Source organism: Colletotrichum navitas (assembly GCF_030913465.1).
Source record: "Colletotrichum navitas strain CBS 125086 chromosome Unknown LY79scaffold_9, whole genome shotgun sequence".
NCBI lineage: Eukaryota > Fungi > Ascomycota > Sordariomycetes > Glomerellales > Glomerellaceae > Colletotrichum > Colletotrichum navitas.
The window spans coordinates 96,667-114,781 of record NW_026850555.1 but is presented as its reverse complement, the minus strand read 5'-3'; the positions used below and the strand labels follow the sequence as shown (position 1 = coordinate 114,781).

Sequence of the window (18,115 nt, the reverse complement as noted above, 5' to 3'; positions counted from 1 at the left end):
GAGTAGTACCGAACATGACCGACTCAGCGATGGCCGCCACGCTGCGGGAGCAGGTCGCGGTAGACGACTTGGGTTCTGACCAGTTCGTCAGCCGCGCGAACCCAGCCCGTATGGGAAACGCGGCGAACATCGCCTACGGAGGTTGCACCATCGGCGTCGGCGTCCAGGCAGCATGCAGTACCGTGCCGGCGCACTACCTCCTCTACTCGACCACGGGCAACTACTTGGGCCCGGCCTTGACGGACCGCAAGCTCAAATGTTCGGTCCGCAGAGTCCGCGACACAAGGACCTTCGCCACCCGGCTCGTCGAGATCAGCCAAGACCAAGACTACGGCAAGTCGAGGTTGTGCATGATCATGCTTGCCGACTTCCAAGTGAAGGAGGAGAAGTCTCTTTTCGTATACTCGGCACCGCCATCCATGCCCTATTCGTCCCCCGAGGAGTGCCCCGCCGTGGAGGAGCGGACAAAAGACTTGGTGCGAAGGGGAATCGTGACAGAAAAGGAGGTCAAGCTATACATGGCTTCTTTCGGCTTGAACGAGCGCTTCCTGGAGACCCGCGGCGTGCCAGAGACCGTCGGCCCAAACAACCTCCTCGGCATCGCCAAGAAGGCAAAGACGCCCCAGGACGACCTGCACCTCACCTCCAAGACATCTGCCGACTGGTTCCGTTGTCGGCATCCCATCGGACGCCTCCAGGACCGGCTTGCCGGCCTCGCTTTCATCTTGGACGGGGCCGTGTCCTTCGTCCCCCTGACACACAGCAACAAGTTCCTTGACGACGCAGGCCCTTGCTCTTCGCTCGACTTTGCCCTGAGGTTCTTCACGGGCGATGTCGACCTGGCAAAGTGGCACATCAGAGAGATGAAGACCATCACGGGCAACGACGGGCGGACCTACACCGAAGCTCGGCTCTGGGACCGAGAGGGGAATATGGTTGCAATCATGAACCAGCAGTCCATCATGCGGCCTCCGAAAGGGTTGGCTCGAGCTTCACTTTGAGACTGCCATTATGTTTACACTTGATCATGGGCTTACCGGCTTTGTTCTGTGACGAATGTCTGGGGAGACCATCCTAGACGCACCGGATGACGACGATAATGTAGAGAGATTCGTTCCGACATGTATAGAACTTGTATGCTATTCACAGTTTCCAGTTCCAGGTTGTTAGATGTTTTGAGAACAGCTCCAATTAGAATTCGCTATTGATCGAGGGGGCGGGCCTATGACCTCTGCAACCTGTGCAGACTTGCTAGACCATGCGATTGAACTTGATCGGGCTCTGAAAGAGAAGTCGAGTCTGAATGCAATCTAGCGTTCCTCCAATTGAACTCCTTTATTGGGAAGCAACAATGCCCCTGTTGAAGTCAGTGCCTTGGGAGATACTTGCTGCGATGATACTACAAGGGATAGCTGATGGACTGACAGATTGCATGGTCGCATGACCGCTGAGACTGTACTGTTTAAAAGGCAAAACGTATTATGAGTTTATCCCTTTCCCATCTCACCTATATATCATGTTCGTACATGTCTTGGTGTCGTCAAACCGTGCACCCCGTATACTTTTCCAATCCCGGATTCCCTTGACCTCAAACGCCGACGCACACACACTCTCTCTAAAGCCTCTACTTCTACTGGCTTAGCACTTTCGTTAAAACATTATACGCTAAGTAATCATCCCCATTGCGTAAGTTGGGAAGGTACAAGGAAGGAAAGAAACACATGCAAAAGACACGTCGAGTCATATGAAGTCCCGGACACGGGCAATGCCCGCTTAGTTGGACTTGCCACAGGTACCGAAGCCGGCCTGGCATCCTGTACCGCAGTGATCCGTCGTGGCGCCGCACCAGCCGTACTGGGAGCAACACGTCGCGCCAGGCTCCTGGATGCACGATGTGCCTCCTTGAGTGGTGCCACAGCGGCCGTTGGTGCTCAATGGCGGAGACACCGGCGTGCCGGTGGTCGCCGCTGCGGAGCTTGTGCGGGACGAGGTGGCGACGGTCGCGGGGGCGGAAGATGACGACGAGCTAACGCGGACGGACGAAGTCGGAGCCCCGGCTGTCGTTATCTGACAGTTCCCATAGAGCGGCTGGCACGCCGCCCCGCAGTGGTCGGCGGTATTTCCGCACCAACCAGCAGCTGAACAGCAGGTCGCGCCGGGCTCGTTGATGCAGGTGGTGCTGCCGAAGTTGGGCCCGCAACGACCGTCCTTGGAAGGGGCCAGACTGCCGGTGGGGCTAGACACGCCGGATGTGCCGGTAGTGGTGCGGGAGGAGGCGGCGGTGCTTCCGGTACTGCTTGAGGGCGGCGTGTTCCCGACGGCGCGGTACCAATTCTCTGCGGGGTCATTGAGGCATTCGCCGACGGTGACGGAACGGAAGCCATTGCGAAAGAGGGACTCGAGCATGTGATCGGTCAGGTTGTATACACTCTGATAGACGGGGTCATGCTCGATCTGGAGCCACTTGGTGGTCGCGGGAGACATGCCCTCAACATTGCTGTCCCAGATGTCCTTGGAGGTTTCGATCAGGACGGGACTGTCGTGCAGGTAACCCTCGGTGTCGAGGTTGAAGTATGTGATGTGGTAACCGAGATCATTCAGGTAGCCCTCACAAGTGGCATCGCAGGCCGAGTAAGGGGGCCTATAAGGCAGATTAGCTTGATGGCAATATCGCAGAATAGGCATGTCGGTCTACCTCATGTAAGTGGGGAAGTAACCCAGGAGGTCGGCGAACGCAATCTCGTTGTATATCATCTGGTTACGAAACTTCTCCGCGCTCACGGTTGTGAGTCGCTGGTGAGACCAGGTGTGGCTGGCAATCTGATGGCCTTCGGCAACCATGCGCTGTGACAGAGTCAATCGATGTACGTGAACGGCCATAGGAGAGGCAGCAAACAAACCTTGATGAGGGCCGGCCATGGGGTGGTGGGGTCATTGATCTTGCCCTTGCCCAGGTTGTTACCCGTAATGTAGAAGGTGGCCTTGGCATTGTACGCCTATATGCCCATTAGCACATATCATCAACTGCCAGCTGCAGGGTGCCTACCTTGAGCTTGTTTAGGAGATCCTCGGTGTAGATGTACGGCCCGTCATCAAAGGTGAGCGCGATGTCGCCGTATTGCTCACAGTGATAGATGGCCTGGCCATATGGAACCGCCCCGATCTTGGGACGGGCAATATTTGCCGTGTCCGGCCCATCGGGACGGATGTTGGCATCACATGCTGGACCATACTCAATCATGCAGGACGGCGCGGAGCAGTAGAGGTACCCTTGACCACACCATCTGTCGCACCGTTAGTATTGCGTGGTCCCAAGGTACACAAGCCAAAAGCAACAACGTACCCCGCGCTGGAACAGCAGTAACCGTCATCGCAGACCTGATTGCCGAAGTCGGGACCGCAACGGCCAACTGACTGACGCTTCTCCAGCTCGGAAGCCTCGCGAACGGGCTCAATGTGGGCGGCGCGGCGCTTGACTTGGCGACGGGCTGAGGTGAAATCCTGCAGAGCCCGTCTTCCAGCCATGATGTTGGGGAGTGGCAGCCCATCGCCGCCGTGGGCGCCGTGAGCGGCAGCCAGACCCCAACTGGCAGCGAGAGCAAAGGTGGTGAGAAGCATGGCGATCGAAAGGCTGCAGGAGAAGACCAATGTATGTACCAGGGAAATGTGAGTGTTGTCAAACGAACGACTGTCCCCCGGGTCAAAGCAAAGGGCGCTTAACGAGTGGAATGTGGCAGGGCAAGATTCAATCAAGAAGAAGCCGAGCCGAGTTAGAACAGAGGTAACGAATGCAGCAGGCAGGGACGAAGGCATGCACTGCTTTTGACGACTTACACTTGGGGAGAGCAACAAGACGGAGGGGCCGGCTCGGGGCCGGGAAATGTGTGATATAACAGTGAGTTATGCCGATCGGCCAGTTACAGCTATACGCAGCCGGGGACTATAAGCTGAAAATCCGGCTCTGACCAAGTGTGTGAGCGACTTACTGCATGTTGGGCCAATCCACCTGTTGCCCCATCCAGCTCAGATGGGGAGTCTGACTGCGGAGTACCCAGCGCAGATCAGTTCAGGCTTAGGGCAGCAGAGATATTGGCCAGGTCATGTTATGCGCCAGGTGTTGGTAGCGAACAGGCGTGCATGGAAAGACGTCCTGTACTGTCCGAAGTAGGGGTGCCTCAGTGATCTGTCGTTTCCTGGCGGTCTTGGCCTCCTGTTCTCGTGGGCCTCTGATACGAGCTCCAGAGGGCCGCGAATTTTACGCAGTGAGCGAAAAGCAACGACAGTGTGGCGCGGCAAGGAGACATGGGGTAGTTTCGAGCACAACAGCTGAACTATATTCAGAACGGCGAACGCTTTATGCCGACGGCCGGGATTGGCTCCGCCATTCGGACTGTGAACCATTCGGCACGCCGACTACTTCAAGTATGTCTAAGAAGCGATCCGCGACAGCCTGCTGTCTTGAAGGCACCAGCGCCCAGGAGCCTATACATGTGTGCCGAGGACCAGCGGCGCTGACATTATTGATCTCGTACATGACTCCATTGTTTGCCTGGTCTGGGAAGTGGTGTACGAAAGAAGCTCGATCGAGACACAAGTCGACGACGAATGTAAGCGGGGATGGATTCCGAACCAGGGCGACGGTCAGCTTTTGCGGGGACGTTGGAGGGCGTGAAGCATGAACTCCCGAAAAGAAACAATTGGTAATATAAGGACCCTAGTGTGAAAACTTTCCTTCCTGTTGCCGCATTGTGCCTTGCCTAGCGGTCGGTACCTTGCCTTTTCATGGACTCTCGCAGATCTGTCGAGTAACAGCGCGGTGACTGACAATGGTGCGATGGGATTGAAGACTGCATATTCCCAAGTTGGGTCTGTCACCCCGTCGACCCATGGGTTAACCGTTTTTTGACGAGTGGCAATCACCAGTGTGGGCTGACTGCTGACGACGGAGCCGATTCTGGTGATAACTTTCGGGTTCTCCGGCTGTAGTTCGTCCATTCCATGAAGGTGAGACCGGAAGGATGGTTGATGACATGCATTCAGAGTTTGTATCAATGAGAGATGGAAGGGCTAGGTAGGTTGTTGTGACAGAGGCGTGAGGGCAGTGACGCGATATGAGAGGGAGAAAGTGGATGAGTGGATAGAGTGAGAATGTGAGTGAGCGATCGAGCGCAGTGAGCCGGGGAGGGGTGTGTGTGTGTTTGCTCATCGAAGCGGCTTCTAAGAATATGCATAAATTTAAAACGCACGCCATGTCACAATCGGTGGAAACACCCACCCTGTCGCCCCTTTATCGTCATAAAACTCCATATTTGCTACCAACAGTAAGTTGTAGTTTACCGAGGATAAGCAGAGAAATGCTACGTACACCGTACATAGCAAGCAGACAAGCGCCTAAAGAAAGGACGAGTTACAGCATCCGCCACGTCTTATGGCAGCCACTCGCCTGCCGGAATATTGGCTTGGCGTCCCTTTCAATATGCGCCTGGGTGCCGTTGAAAGATGCCTATTCTCGCCTGTAAGCATGTTGTACGTGTACTTCGTAGGTGCCCCAGGACCGGTACCACCCAGCAGCCGGTGGCAGCACCCAGGGGCCCGGTGATGCAAGCCTGTCCGTGATTTTCTCCGTCACTCTCCTCGAAGCAACCACCTGGGTGCTCCAGTGTCGTGCAGACACGGGTTTGCCCAGACTTTGGGAACAGCCAACCACATTCCCCATTACACCAAGTTGAAGTCTTCTGGCTTGCCTGCCACGTTTCTATCCTTCTCGGTTCATAAATCCATCGTGATTCCCGCTGGCGCCACGAAGCAACTGCAAGCTTAACTCCGGGGCTCGGTACCAGCTTTTGACGGCTTGGGCCTCCTCCCTAAGGATTGCTCGCTTCGCTGGTTGCTGACGTCGTCCACTCACGCGCCCCCCCGCGACGCACGGGGCTTATGCTGCATCACGACCCAAAAGGAGCTATGCGCATCCCGTCGTATTCGGTCGTTGTACACTAGCACAGAGCATCACGTACTTCTAGGTGGAAACTTTTCCTTCTCATGGATAGAAAAAATCTGCCTCAGCTCCGTCGCCCGGCAGTTTCTTGTTCGGCTATGGAGCTCATGCCAAGAAAGCTGAAATATCTCACATGATGGCTATGGCGATAGATAGTACCGGTATCAAGGGGGGATGGTGTCCCAGTAATACGGCTGAGATGACCCCCCTCGGTAAGTCCTCCCCGCTGGCGTTGGCAGACCGCCACATCATGGTTGTGACACCCCAGCCTCTTCCCAAGACACGCCCTTACTTTGTCGAGGAACGAGTGAGACATCGTATCAAGCCGTCGATGGCTGGGATGCGACAAGAGATGTAGATGAGATGAGGGGTAACGCGGGCGGGCCTCAGGGTTTCCAGCCGAGTCGTGATGCATGATGTGTCTTGCTTGACTGCTCGCTAGGCTCTGGAAAGAGAATACCCGGGAACATTTTAATTTCATCCCACCGGCTGAGTGGGAATATGCCGGCGAATCGCGTCAAGGCGTTCCAATGGCCCACGCTTGATGCGTTCGAGCTGGAGCTTTCTTCCTGCGTTTGGTTCTTGATTCCCCGCCAGCTCCCTCATAACCAACCCCATTGAACTCCACCCCTGCACGAACTGTGCTGGATGAAGGACTGTTTGTTGCGAAAGATTGGTATTTCGGGCGCCGTTTACCGGAGGGGAGATGCGCCCCTGTCCGGAAAGCTTCCCCAGGCGGAGACCTTCGAGCCCGGTCTCTGCCCCACTGTGATCCGTGTGATTCAAACCGTGGTCGCTCGGGAGAAGCGCGGCGATCCAAGACAATTCGCATCGTTGCGTGGCCGGTGGGCTACGATCCCACAAGCCCCTATTGTTGGCCCAGATCTACGATACGATCCCTCTCCACGCGGCAAGGAAAACCGTTGCTGACTCAGGGGCCCTAGGTAGTGTGTTTTGAGTTTCAGCGCGATTAGGGTGAGAACGAGAGCGAGAAAAGCAAGGTGTGTGGGCGGGTTCGCGCGCCAGCTCGAAAGCTATCAAACTAGCCTAGCGCCGATGGTGCTGGCACACGGGCTTGGCCACCGCGGGCCGCGCTGCACGACCAGTGCTGACGTGCCTGTTCGAACGTTTCTTGACCCGAACGGCCTTGGGACGGGCCTTGGCAGCGAGTTCGTCTCCTGCTTACGGCGGACGTCGTGGAGCTCTCAAAGGGCGAGGGAGACGTAACAACGGAGGCATCTAGAAGGCAAGGGAGGCAGCATCCTCCCAGCTGGTGTTGTGCTTAGGTTCTCTGCGTCCCCGAAAGTTGGGACGAACTCATGACTAGATGCTTGGCCAAGACAGTTCGTCTCAACGACACATGCCGAAAGAGTTCAGCATGAGTGGCAAAGCGTTCTCCGCATAACCCGCTGAATGCCTCAGTTTTTACATGCTTCGCTGCGAAGTGGCCGGCTGCGAAAAGTTGGGCAAGACAGCAAAGCCATCGCTTCATCTGAGGAGGCCCTGCAGAGAGCAACACGTCGACTTCAGCTACCATATCGCAACGCCACAATTTCTGTTTGCGGAATCGATTTCGCACAGCGTGCCGTGTTTCGCCATCCATCCGCTGCTCTTGAGCTGGAGGTGTGGCAGCCACACGTCGCGCCTCAGGCGTCCTTGGTGCATGAGACTCACTAATACGGCCCATACGCTGAGTGGCTTGTCGAGTCAGAGTCTGCCGTGAGTGGCCGATGGCACGTAGAAGGGCATACTATTGATATCTTTTCTCGAGATATCTATCAATATTGACGCACGACGATGGAATGAATCCATTATGGCCTTTGCACGGTATTCTATTGACTAAACGGGAAACTTTAGGGAAAAGTGTATTATATGCTTAATGTATTTGGTATATATGCTTCATACGTCGTTTCATGGAGCCCACCACGCCTATACATTACATTAAATTGAGAAAGAAAAAAACGAAGACATCGAAAACAGCCACATGCGGTCCCAGCACGTCGGGAGATGCAACAAAAATGCAAAGAATCGAAAGCGTGGAAGAATCGGAAAGATCAAGGTCAGGCAGGGCCAGAGCCCGGACGCCGTCACCATCCGCTCATCCCCAGTGCCGTCTGTACAAGATGTCTCCAGTATGTGCAAATTCTCCAGCTCTCTCAAGATATGTATCTGATGATGGCGATCGGTGGCTGTGTGTTGTGTGATGTGTGCAAAAAGCGAATGAACCAATCCCAAACCCCCTCCTTTTTCTTTTTTCAGCCCGCCTCGTTCAGGAAACCCGTACGCTTCTCTCACCCCCACCACATTCGTCTGGTTGACGAGTCTAGTGTCCCCGGTTTTTTCTCCCCAGCCTTGAACAGGTGAAAACGCCATGTCAATAATTGAAAAATTAGTAAGAAAGCGAGGAAATCGACGGCCGCTAGGACGCCGACATCGTATCCCGACCTAAGATTCGGGGGAGGCGAGCAGCAGCGAACCCTCGCATCCACAAGAGACGCTTCTTAGAGAGTGCCACGACCGCCCTCGGCATCCATTTTCTCGTCGTCTCCCCCCTTGATGACCTCGCGGGTCTTGCCCCACTTGAAGTCGTCGGAGTACACGAGCGAGTAGCCGAGGATGATCATGTTGAGGAACGGCGACGTGGCCAGGTGGAAGAAGTAGCCGACAAAGTACTGCATGCGTTCGAGCATGTTTCTCGGCAGCCAGATACCGATGCAGAAAGTGTAGATCTGTGACGTGCCTCAGTCAGCAATCGTTGTCTCAGTTGGCGCGAGCCTCTCGGTCAAGGGGGAGAGGGAGAAGTAACACAAGGGAGAGCACTTACGTATCGGAACAGGAGAAGGGCGAACAGCGACATGAATACCGGATCTCTGACCAGCTCGTCGCCACGGCGGGCGAGGATGATGATCAAAGCGATGACGGCGGCCATGATGAAGGGAGTGATGAACCAAGTCATGACGGCGACGATGGACTGGAGACGCTCGATGGGGATGATGCCGGGGCGGAAGATCATGACGAACTCGTTGGAGATGGAACCGAGAGCCCAGCGCTTGCGCTGCGACAGGAAGACCTTCCAGTCCTGGGGCACGATGGTGAAGGCCTTGGCGCGAAGGGCCTGGGCGGTCTGGCGTTTTGGGAAGAGCGAGAAGATGATGCTGGCGTGGATCGAGTCCTCCGAGTAGTTGCCCATGATGTGCTGCGTCATGAGGTCGTTGGGCTTGGGGCAGTATCCGAAACGATTGCGGAGGACCTCGTCGCCGAAGGTGGCCTCGTCAATCTTAATCAGCTGACAACATCCAGGGAGGCAGTTAACCTTGCCAGTAATGCGGGACTGGAACATGCGGCGGAGGCCCTGCGTCTGGGAATACTCGACTGATTGGTACAGCGACCAGAGACCCCAGTTCTTGCCGTCGTAGTCGACACAGACGTGGCCGCATACACCGACTAGCTTGGGATTCTTGCGGATCTCCCTCAACATCTCCCAGATGCAGTACTCATCGAAGACGGTGTCGGCATCCATACCGACCAGGTACTCGACGTTCTCGAGGCCCTGTGAGACGAAGGCGTTGCCGAGATGCTCAAACAGCTCGTTGCTGAACATGGTCATGACGTTGGCGGAGCGCTTCTGGAAGTGGTATAGGAACGAACGAGCGAAGCATAGACTATCACGCTTGCCCTGGTTGTAACGCTTGCCGACGAAGAGGTAGGGGATGCCCTTGTAGTAACCGGTCTGGATCTTGGTCGGCATGAACAGCCCGTCGCGAGCGCGGTAGCCGTTCTCGAAAAAGCGCGTGGGGCCGGGCTCGAGGATGTCCTGGAGAAGATATTCCTGGGTGGTCTTCTCCATGCCGGCGCCCTTGACGTTGCCGTCGACGACGATGAAGATCATGCGCGGGTGTTCGTCAATATTCTTCTGCGCGACAAGGGAGTCCAGTGACCGCGTGAGCTCCTCAAACGTCTCGTTGTAGCAGGGAAGCAACATGACCATCTTCTCGGGCGTTTCCGGCACCTTCTCCTTACGGCGGAAGCAGAAGAAGATGGTCTTGAAGAGGAAGTGACCGAGGATGAAGATGATCATGATGAACTGGAGAACGGTGTTGGAGCTGAGGAGAACCATGAAGAAGTAATGGGCAACGTGGTACGTGAACGACACGTAGATGAGGGCAGCGTTAATGCAGAGCAGGCCGATGAGCAGACACCACTTCTGGAACTTCAACAGAGACTTTGATACCATCTTCAGCTCCGAGTCAGAGTCCCATCTCGGCTTTGCCTCCTCTTGTGTAACAGACGACACAAAGGAGGCAGCGGATTCGCCTCCACGAGATTGCCATGATTGATGGCCAGAGCCTGGTGTGCGGGCACCGAAGGGCAGGTCCTCGACGTTGAAGCCAACGACAGACTAAAAAGTCAGCACGGAGAGAACATAGGGAAGAGGATACTTCAACTTACTGAGCCCTGCGACTGGATTCTAGAACCAAAGGGCTGCGGGATAGAAAGACTACGGTGGCTGCGAGCCGGGGTAGACACCCCAGAGAGGCGAGACAACGGAGCACGGCTGCTCTCCGCCATGGGAGGATGAGAGGGAGGTGGGTGCATGGCGATTATTCAAGTATATGGATGGGAGTGAAATGTAAGAGATTCTCCAACTGAAGGACCTCGACAACGACAGATGAGTATCGAGCAGACGCAACGAAGAGCGAGAGACGGTGGGCGAGAAGGGGGGGCGATGGGAGATGCCAGGGATCTAATCAAGATCCTGAGAGTCGGGCCAACAACAAAACGAATGTGATGACTGCCGGAGGCAACAGAGTGAAGTTCCTGCCGAGGGAGGAGAGAGTGAGGAGGGGAGGAGTGGAGGATGAATCTTTATTCCTGAGGGAAGGGTCAACAGAATAAAAAGAGGGCCGGCATGGGGTAATAGAGGGTTGCATCAGCACGGCGGACCTGGGCGCGAATTTGGAGCTAGCCTCACGAGGCGGATGGTTCGACCAGCTGTCTGGGTCGGAATCAAAGCTCTTCTCAAGGTCAGGCAGACAGAGCAGGACGTCGGCAGCTCGCTCGGGGATGGGCAGGGTCCACCAGGGTCCGCCGCCGTCAACAGATTGGACTTGCTTTCTGACGGGAACGACATGTGTTGATGTCTCGCACGTACGAACTATTGCCTACGTGCAGTTCTGGACCGAGTGGACAACGACAGATACACGCCTGGCATGGCGGCAAAGACAGGACATCTGGCGTCAGCCGGGCAAGCATCATATGTGGAAGAGGTGAGGCCGAAGTCTACTCTTGCCCACTCAACCGGCCACGAGGTACATTAGAACGCCATCGGGTACCATGTCAGGAGGGTTCAAAAAGGACCAGGAGAAGCTTGGCCAGTCATTCATCGCCGTAGTTACCAAACGTGTGTGCGGTTGGCAAGTGGAGATGAGACAGCAAGCCCATGTCGGGGGGCGAGGGGGCGAGAGGGCTTCAGCAACATACGGAGGCGGCTGCAGGTGAATGAGTGGTGGACGGACTACGGTACGTCTGGCTGATGGCCGTTCACGCCCCCCCCGGATTTGATGCCGGCCGCTTGGCATATGGCCATTCGACCCTCATTGTTTAGCAGATTCGGTCGAGTGCGAGGACACCATGATGGCTAGAGACAAACCAGGGTTCGGTCCAGCCAGCTCGAACAACACATACATGCCAATCATAGCCATGTTAAACGGAACGAGATTCGTCCCATAGGACGGGCTCCAAATGAAGACAGTGAGGCGTAGAAACAAAAGAAAACAACAACACATTCGGGAACAGGAAGAAACGAGCACGCACACAGACGAAAGATGGCGTCCGGAGATGGCGCAGAAAGAAATGCACGGCCGATTATCCTCGCAAGGCGGGAGCCGCTCGCTAAGCAAGACAAGCGGAACAGCGTCGACTTTTGGTTGAGCGGTATGAGGTCGCAATTCGGGCCCTTGGCTTAGCGCCGTGATGATCCGAAGACCCCTGTCCAGTATACATGTCAGTTTCAACTTCAGGACACCGCTGCTTGGGAACTCACGTCGAATCGCGGCAGCTACAATAACCGCACTACGAGAGATAGTTTATTTCGGGCGTGGATTAACAGCGGAGAGGGGGCCCACACGAAGTAACCCAAACCAACCTTTTCCAGCAGTGTTCGCGGCTGATCACCGCTTCGATAAACCCCCGTCCACGGGGGTGTAGGGGCCGAGGAAAGAAGAGCCGCAGATGGAGAGCTCTTGATCAAGTTGGGCTGGACTTTTGCCTCGCCTTGCTAGTGCAGACGTCTAGAAGGAGACAGACACACAAACGGACGGCGCTGATAGACCAATCTCTTTGCTCTGTCTGCAGAAACAAACTGCATGGAAGGATCCGAGGGGCGAAAAGAGGAGATCAACATGTTGTGCTTCCTGCAGAAGTGAGCTGTAAATCGAACCAAGCCGGGTCAACCCTGTCGTGCCAAGCCCGTGTTCATGGATTCACAAGCTACACGAGCCAGCGAGAGGTTGTACAGTGCCTGCTCATGTACAAGGATGCCTATGAATGCAAAAGTAAGCTTGAAATCCGAACATCCGGTGAGCTCAACGGGGTTTAGGGGAACGTTGCTGTCATCAAGCACGCACGGACGTTGTTTCCGTGAGAGCAACCGCTGCCTGTTCTCCAATGCGCGCACGCTGACCGACAGCATCCGGGGAGTCATGCGCAGGGCAGCCCAGTGTCTGTGTGGTCGACCCAATCCTGCATCACTGTAGCCTGGCTGTATGCAACTTCGGACGACTGGAAGAACGGCGCGTGATGGGATGGCGTTGACTGAGCTGGACTCGACCACGTCCGCTTTCCTCTTCTTAGCTGCAATATCTGCTCTATGAACGGTTCGTGCGAGCGCCACGCAGCGCGATCAGCCCCAGGGTAGGAAGCGAAATTCAAGGCCGATCAAACAAGGTCAGCAAGACCTCCTTTTGCGCTCTTTTCCTCATCTGGGTCTCGATTAATCTGCTTTGGGCGATCAGAAATTAAAGATTTTTCTTTTCGGCTTTATCGAAGACCCCTGGGTAATAGATTCAGGTATCCCTCTCTCGAGACTTGTGCTGCTACCCGGCTGGGCAGATGTTTGGCGGTAGACCCAAAGAAGATTCCGCATGGGAATTGCGTGGGTACGGGAGCGGCCAGGCAGTCGACAGCCAGCCGCGGAAGAAGAAAGATGTGGCGTTGATGCATCGTCACACCATTGATGGCAACGTCATGCATCAAGGCCAAGGGTGAAAAGTCGTTTCCTCCGTGCCTCTCCCGGTCCCAAGTCTCAGCCCCCCCTCCAAAAAGAAAAGTGTGACTGTATGCGGATCGTGAGTGAGAGCGGAGGACACACAGGAGAGAGAGGGGGGGCGTCTAGAAGTCTGGAAACGGCTTACATGTCATTGCGATGAGGATGTGATGCGATTGGTGAGCGCGTTTGGTGGAGTGGTCGCAAGAATATGGGGAGGGGTATGCATCGTCGTTGGTGCTGTTAGGTAAATGTGAAGGAGGAGACTTTACTTGACTGGGAAAATGGGAACTGGGAACGCGGGGTTGCCACACGCCCCCCCTTTGGTTAGGTATATGTTTATGCTCATATCCGTTTACCCCGATAGTGTAAGATGGATGGATCAGGGATCCGGGGGGTTGGTTGTGTGGGTTAGTCGTCGGCGGCGGAAGCGGCCCCATATTTACACGTACTACCGTATCCTCTGACTTAACTGAATAACCGCACAGACCATACGCTAGACCCCTTATAGAAAGCGGTCAATCTATTTCTACACACACCCACCCATGTAACCCTAACCCTTGCCGCCTAACTTGCTGCTGACGTAAATGACTCCCTGTATTTGCCACATCTAGATCCCTGTTTCTGCCACCACGCCAGCCCCTTTTCAGCAGCCCGCGGTCTGTGCGGTTATTCAGTTAAGTCAGAGGATACGGTAAGTACCTGTACGATGTGCGATGTAGGTAGTAGTAGTAGTAGTTTAAAAGCCCCGGTGAGGGGCTAGAGTGACGCTAAACACGCAGAATCCCAGTTCCTGCGTTAGCCAGGGTCTAGTCTTCCAAGGCGACGCGCTCTTGGCAGCTTCCGAGGAGAGGGGGGGGGGGTTCTCGAAGTTGAACAGGGGTCGCGGAAGTCAATGGGAAAGTCGAAGTCGAGGGAACAGGTAATGTGCCTCGCAGTGTACGTAGTAGGAGCAAGAAACGGCGCTAGGAGATGGAGGCATTTCGTCCGAGGCCCGGCAGACCGTAGCAACTCTTGTCGGATGTAACGCACCTGTCCTTCAGGCAAATGGCGGCGAAGCAGACCAGAGGATCCCCACCCCCCTCTTCATGACCTTACAGTGGCCCGAGGCGTCATAAATGGGCACAGGTAGCTTTCGTGTATGCACCGGATCAGATCGATGCCTGACCATATGGCCTTCTGCAGCGGCCACCTGCTGGACGAGCCAGTACGGGCCATGGCAGCAGCAGCATCGGGCCTCCCCCGCGAAATGCTACGGTGTGGCGTCCCCTTTCTCCTCCCTGCAAGTTTTTTTTTAGTGTTTTTTCTTTCTTTTTCTTTTCTTTTCTTTCTTTGCTGTCCCTGAACCGGGTGCCGTCGTCCAGTCTCTATTAGACCTAGTCTATTTCCAACGGCACGCGGGCCGTGGTCCGTCATGGCCTAGCTTTGTCAACTTCAACGGGAGAGATTGAACGACGACTGAAGGTCTGGCGTCCGAATCGCGACGGCTGGGGCGTTTGTCCCTCCGGCAATCATCTTACTCTAGATCTCGTCTCCCGTTCGACTCGTTGCTTCGCCAGCAAGTGAGCGGGCAGGGCTTTACAAGCCATTGAGCGCTCTGCTTACTTGCGTCCTGGGCTGCTTCTCGACTGCCTTGGCATAGCGGAGACGAGGTCTGGGCTATGCAATCGGATGGATACTTTGTCAGGTCATGGTTACCCATAAACAGCTGGTCCAGCCCCACTGAAACATCCCATATCCATCGCCCGTTGACGAGGCAAAAGGCTCGTCGTACGTCGTAGCACGGCCACAAGAAGAAAAAAATCCTTTTTCTGTTTAGGGAGCCAATCACGGATAGTCGGAGCACGTCGTCCCCTCCTTCTTGGTGTTATGTGGTATAGCGGGATAGCGCTTGCTATGATGATATTTTCAGGCCCCAGTTCACCCACGGGCCGCTACGGGTAATTGCGTTTCGTTAGCACCACTCACTACCTACACATGGCCAGTTTAGTTTAGTTATTTTATTTTGTTTTCTTTTCTTGTTTCTCTCGATCTCTCGTATTTCAAAGTTGACAAACGAACATCGGCTCTTGTCGTTGAAATAACCACCTACCCAAGGCCAAGGGATGGTTCCATCCGGTGAGACAGAGGAGGCCGCCGTTGAGATGTCGCAAACGCGGGATACGGGCTGAGACGTGTTGCACTTACTCCGTACTCAATTATGCATTATTATCAAGCTATTTGCTCCTCGTTCTGCCTTGCCCTTAGTTCCGCAATATCCCAACGGTTTGTTTCCACTGCCGCGATGCGCAAAAGTCGCGTCAATCCCCCAACTCCAATCTCCATCGTATTTTGTCGGCCGTAAGAGTATACACCGTGAAGATAGATGGACCTAGTGAATAGGTGGTAGTGCATCGATGCCGACAGACAGCCTTGGCATTGTCGATGGATTAGAGCCCATCGATTCCATGACCCGTCTGCCCGCCTGCCCGCCTGCCCGTAAAAACTAAGCACGAGGATAACAAGGTTTACAACCTTTGCCCCTCATGTTCCTTGCCTAGTGCTACTACTAAATTATATTGCAAATTGTATTGCGGAGGGGCGGATATATTCAAGATAGGTACCCAGCTGCTTGCGGGTGAGGGCTCTCCCATTGGCTTTCGATAGTGCGAGCATAGTGGTCGTTCGCAAGGTTAGACGCAAGCGGCAGTATCCGCAGCTTGGCCCAGCATATTTCGATCAATTGCAGATCCCGAAAAGCGATTGGCATCCTGTTCCACAGTGGGCTGCGGAGCTTCCGCTGTAGTAATTTATGTGTCAGTAATTCGAATCGTTCAATAATGTCGCCTACGAATCGGCGAATGGCGCCCATGCCCAGAAACACCGGTAACAGGGAATTGAAGGGAGCGCAGTCACGTACCAGTATCCATATTGCGAGCAGCAATTCTTTTCGCCGTAGTGCTTGCAGGTTGCCTTGTACTGACTACCGCAAAGCCCGTTGGTAGTATCACTCACGTCTGGAGCTTGTGGCGCACAAGAACCAAAGCCTGCCTGGCAGCCCGTTCCGCAGTACGTCAGGCTCGAGCCGCTGTGATAAGGAGAAATCGTCAGCCGTCCCATTCATAGTATCACGGGGCGTTCTGGAGGCTTACCAGAACCCATATGGTGAGCAGCAGTTGCCAAATGTCGAGTCAAGACACGTGTAACCAGCGGTTCCACCGCAGGTCTGGTCCGGCGAGACCTTGGCCGTGGATGCAGGGGGTCTGGATGAGGTGGAGGATGTTCGCGACTGGCTCGTCGAGGTAGTCAAGGCCGTGCTACGCGTGGGCACGGAAGTTGTTGTACTCGTACTCGTGGACAGGGGCGCGATGCCGGAGCTAATGGCACCACCGGCAGGCCTGTACCAGTTCTCCTTGGGATCATTGAGACACTCGCCCACGGTCACAAGACGGTATCCGCGTGCCTTTGCTGTGTCGATCATAAACTGGGTCAGGTTGAACACGGTCTGATAGTGGACGTCGTGGGACAGCTCGATGTAGCTATTGGCAGCCGCATTTGTCGAGATCCCGCTAGAGAAGCGGTCTTTAGCGGTCTGGATTGTCTCAGAAGAATCATACATATAGTCCTTGGTATCGATGTTAACATTGATGATATGGTAGCCGAGCGTCTTGAGCAGGTTCTGGCAGCCGGAGCCCGCGTCGCATTCGAGGTAAGGCGGACGCATGTACGTGGGGATCCAGCCGAAGAGGTTACGGAATGACATTTCGTTGTAGATGATTTCAGTCCTCTGAATGGTGCTGTTGACCAAATTCAAGTTGCGATGGCTCCAGGTATGGCTCGCAATGTGGTGGCCAGCAGCGTGCATCCGGCGCATGACGGCCGGCCAAGCAGTATCCGGGTTATCCATCCGCAGCTTGCCCTTGTTGTTCCCGGCAACGAAGAAGGTGGCGGTGACATTCTGGGCCTCAAGGATGTCGAGCAACTGCGATGTGTAGATGTATGGGCCGTCATCGAACGTCAATGCCAAGGTACCGGGCACGGCGCAGGTGGTAATTATTGAGCCTGGAACAGACGCACGTTAGGCCTGTTCTGCAATGCACGATGAAGATGAACACACCATAAGGTACGGAACCCACGAGGGGACGGGCGATACTCTCCGTACTAGCGCCTGGTGGTGGAAAGCTAGTGAGGCCCTGTTAGCAACTCCGCTATGTGGACATCTGGAAGCGGGAAAAAAGTCTCAGTTTAACTTACAAGGTGTCGCAAGAGTCGCTGAACTCAATCTGGCATTGCGATCCGCCGCAGTAATCTGCCGTCGTTCCACACCAGCCGGCCTCTGAGCAACACTGTCCCGGAGCGCAGGACCCGATTCCAGGCCCGCACTCGGCTCGTTTGACGAGGGGACTGTGAATAGTGGCGGCTTTGACCGCCCCGGACAGAATGAATGGCAGTAGTCTATGCATGTTTTGGGGCAATATATGCTGCAACGAGGGTGTGGTTATGGAGATCGACGCTGCGGGCACAAACGAGGGATAGAATGCAAAGTTATCCAGGGATGGCGAGGAGCGGTATTTACAAGTGATGTTGGAAGCAGTAGCCAGCCAGTCTTTCTGGTCATACAAGAACGGTGCTCGTCTCGTCCAGTCCTGCCAAGGGCGCCGGTTGTCCTGGTATTCCTTGGGTCGGTCTTAGAAAAAGAGACGGAGTAAGTCGGTCTGAAGTGACGTGCAACTTGGCAGTCGGAGCAACGGCGCTGACAAGATGTATACGTTTGGCTGGGACCAGCCTTGGAAAATTCAATACGAGACGGCTCCCCGTTGCGCGTCGAACCAAGACCCGAGTGTATAGCATGACACGTTTCAACCACATCGCTGGAT

At 55.0% G+C, this 18,115-nt stretch overlaps 4 protein-coding genes across 4 annotated transcripts; 1 reads left to right on the top strand and 3 right to left on the bottom strand.

The window, feature by feature from the left end:
• Window positions 1-14: 14 nt before the first annotated feature.
• LY79DRAFT_587547 (acyl-CoA thioesterase II) lies at window positions 15-1,001 on the top strand (the record flags this gene model as incomplete). Its single annotated transcript, XM_060560782.1, has 1 exon — window positions 15-1,001. One exon carries the CDS (start codon window positions 15-17, stop codon window positions 999-1,001), a length of 987 nt encoding a protein of 328 aa, XP_060417878.1.
• A 772-nt stretch (window positions 1,002-1,773) lies between these two features.
• On the bottom strand, window positions 1,774-3,618 carry LY79DRAFT_666826 (polysaccharide deacetylase; the record flags this gene model as incomplete). Its single annotated transcript, XM_060563285.1, has 5 exons — window positions 1,774-2,641; window positions 2,696-2,844; window positions 2,901-2,996; window positions 3,047-3,284; window positions 3,344-3,618. The coding sequence occupies 5 exons, from the start codon at window positions 3,616-3,618 to the stop codon at window positions 1,774-1,776; spliced, it is 1,626 nt and encodes a 541-aa protein (XP_060417877.1).
• Window positions 3,619-8,496: 4,878 nt separating this feature from the next.
• LY79DRAFT_508483 (family 2 glycosyltransferase) lies at window positions 8,497-10,326 on the bottom strand (the record flags this gene model as incomplete). Its single annotated transcript, XM_060553951.1, has 3 exons — window positions 8,497-8,724; window positions 8,820-10,229; window positions 10,285-10,326. The coding sequence occupies 3 exons, from the start codon at window positions 10,324-10,326 to the stop codon at window positions 8,497-8,499; spliced, it is 1,680 nt and encodes a 559-aa protein (XP_060417876.1).
• A 5,923-nt stretch (window positions 10,327-16,249) lies between these two features.
• LY79DRAFT_508389 (polysaccharide deacetylase) lies at window positions 16,250-17,701 on the bottom strand (the record flags this gene model as incomplete). Its single annotated transcript, XM_060553933.1, has 4 exons — window positions 16,250-16,289; window positions 16,391-17,300; window positions 17,356-17,420; window positions 17,493-17,701. 4 exons carry the CDS (start codon window positions 17,699-17,701, stop codon window positions 16,250-16,252), a joined length of 1,224 nt encoding a protein of 407 aa, XP_060417875.1.
• Between the last annotated feature and the right edge of the window lie 414 nt (window positions 17,702-18,115).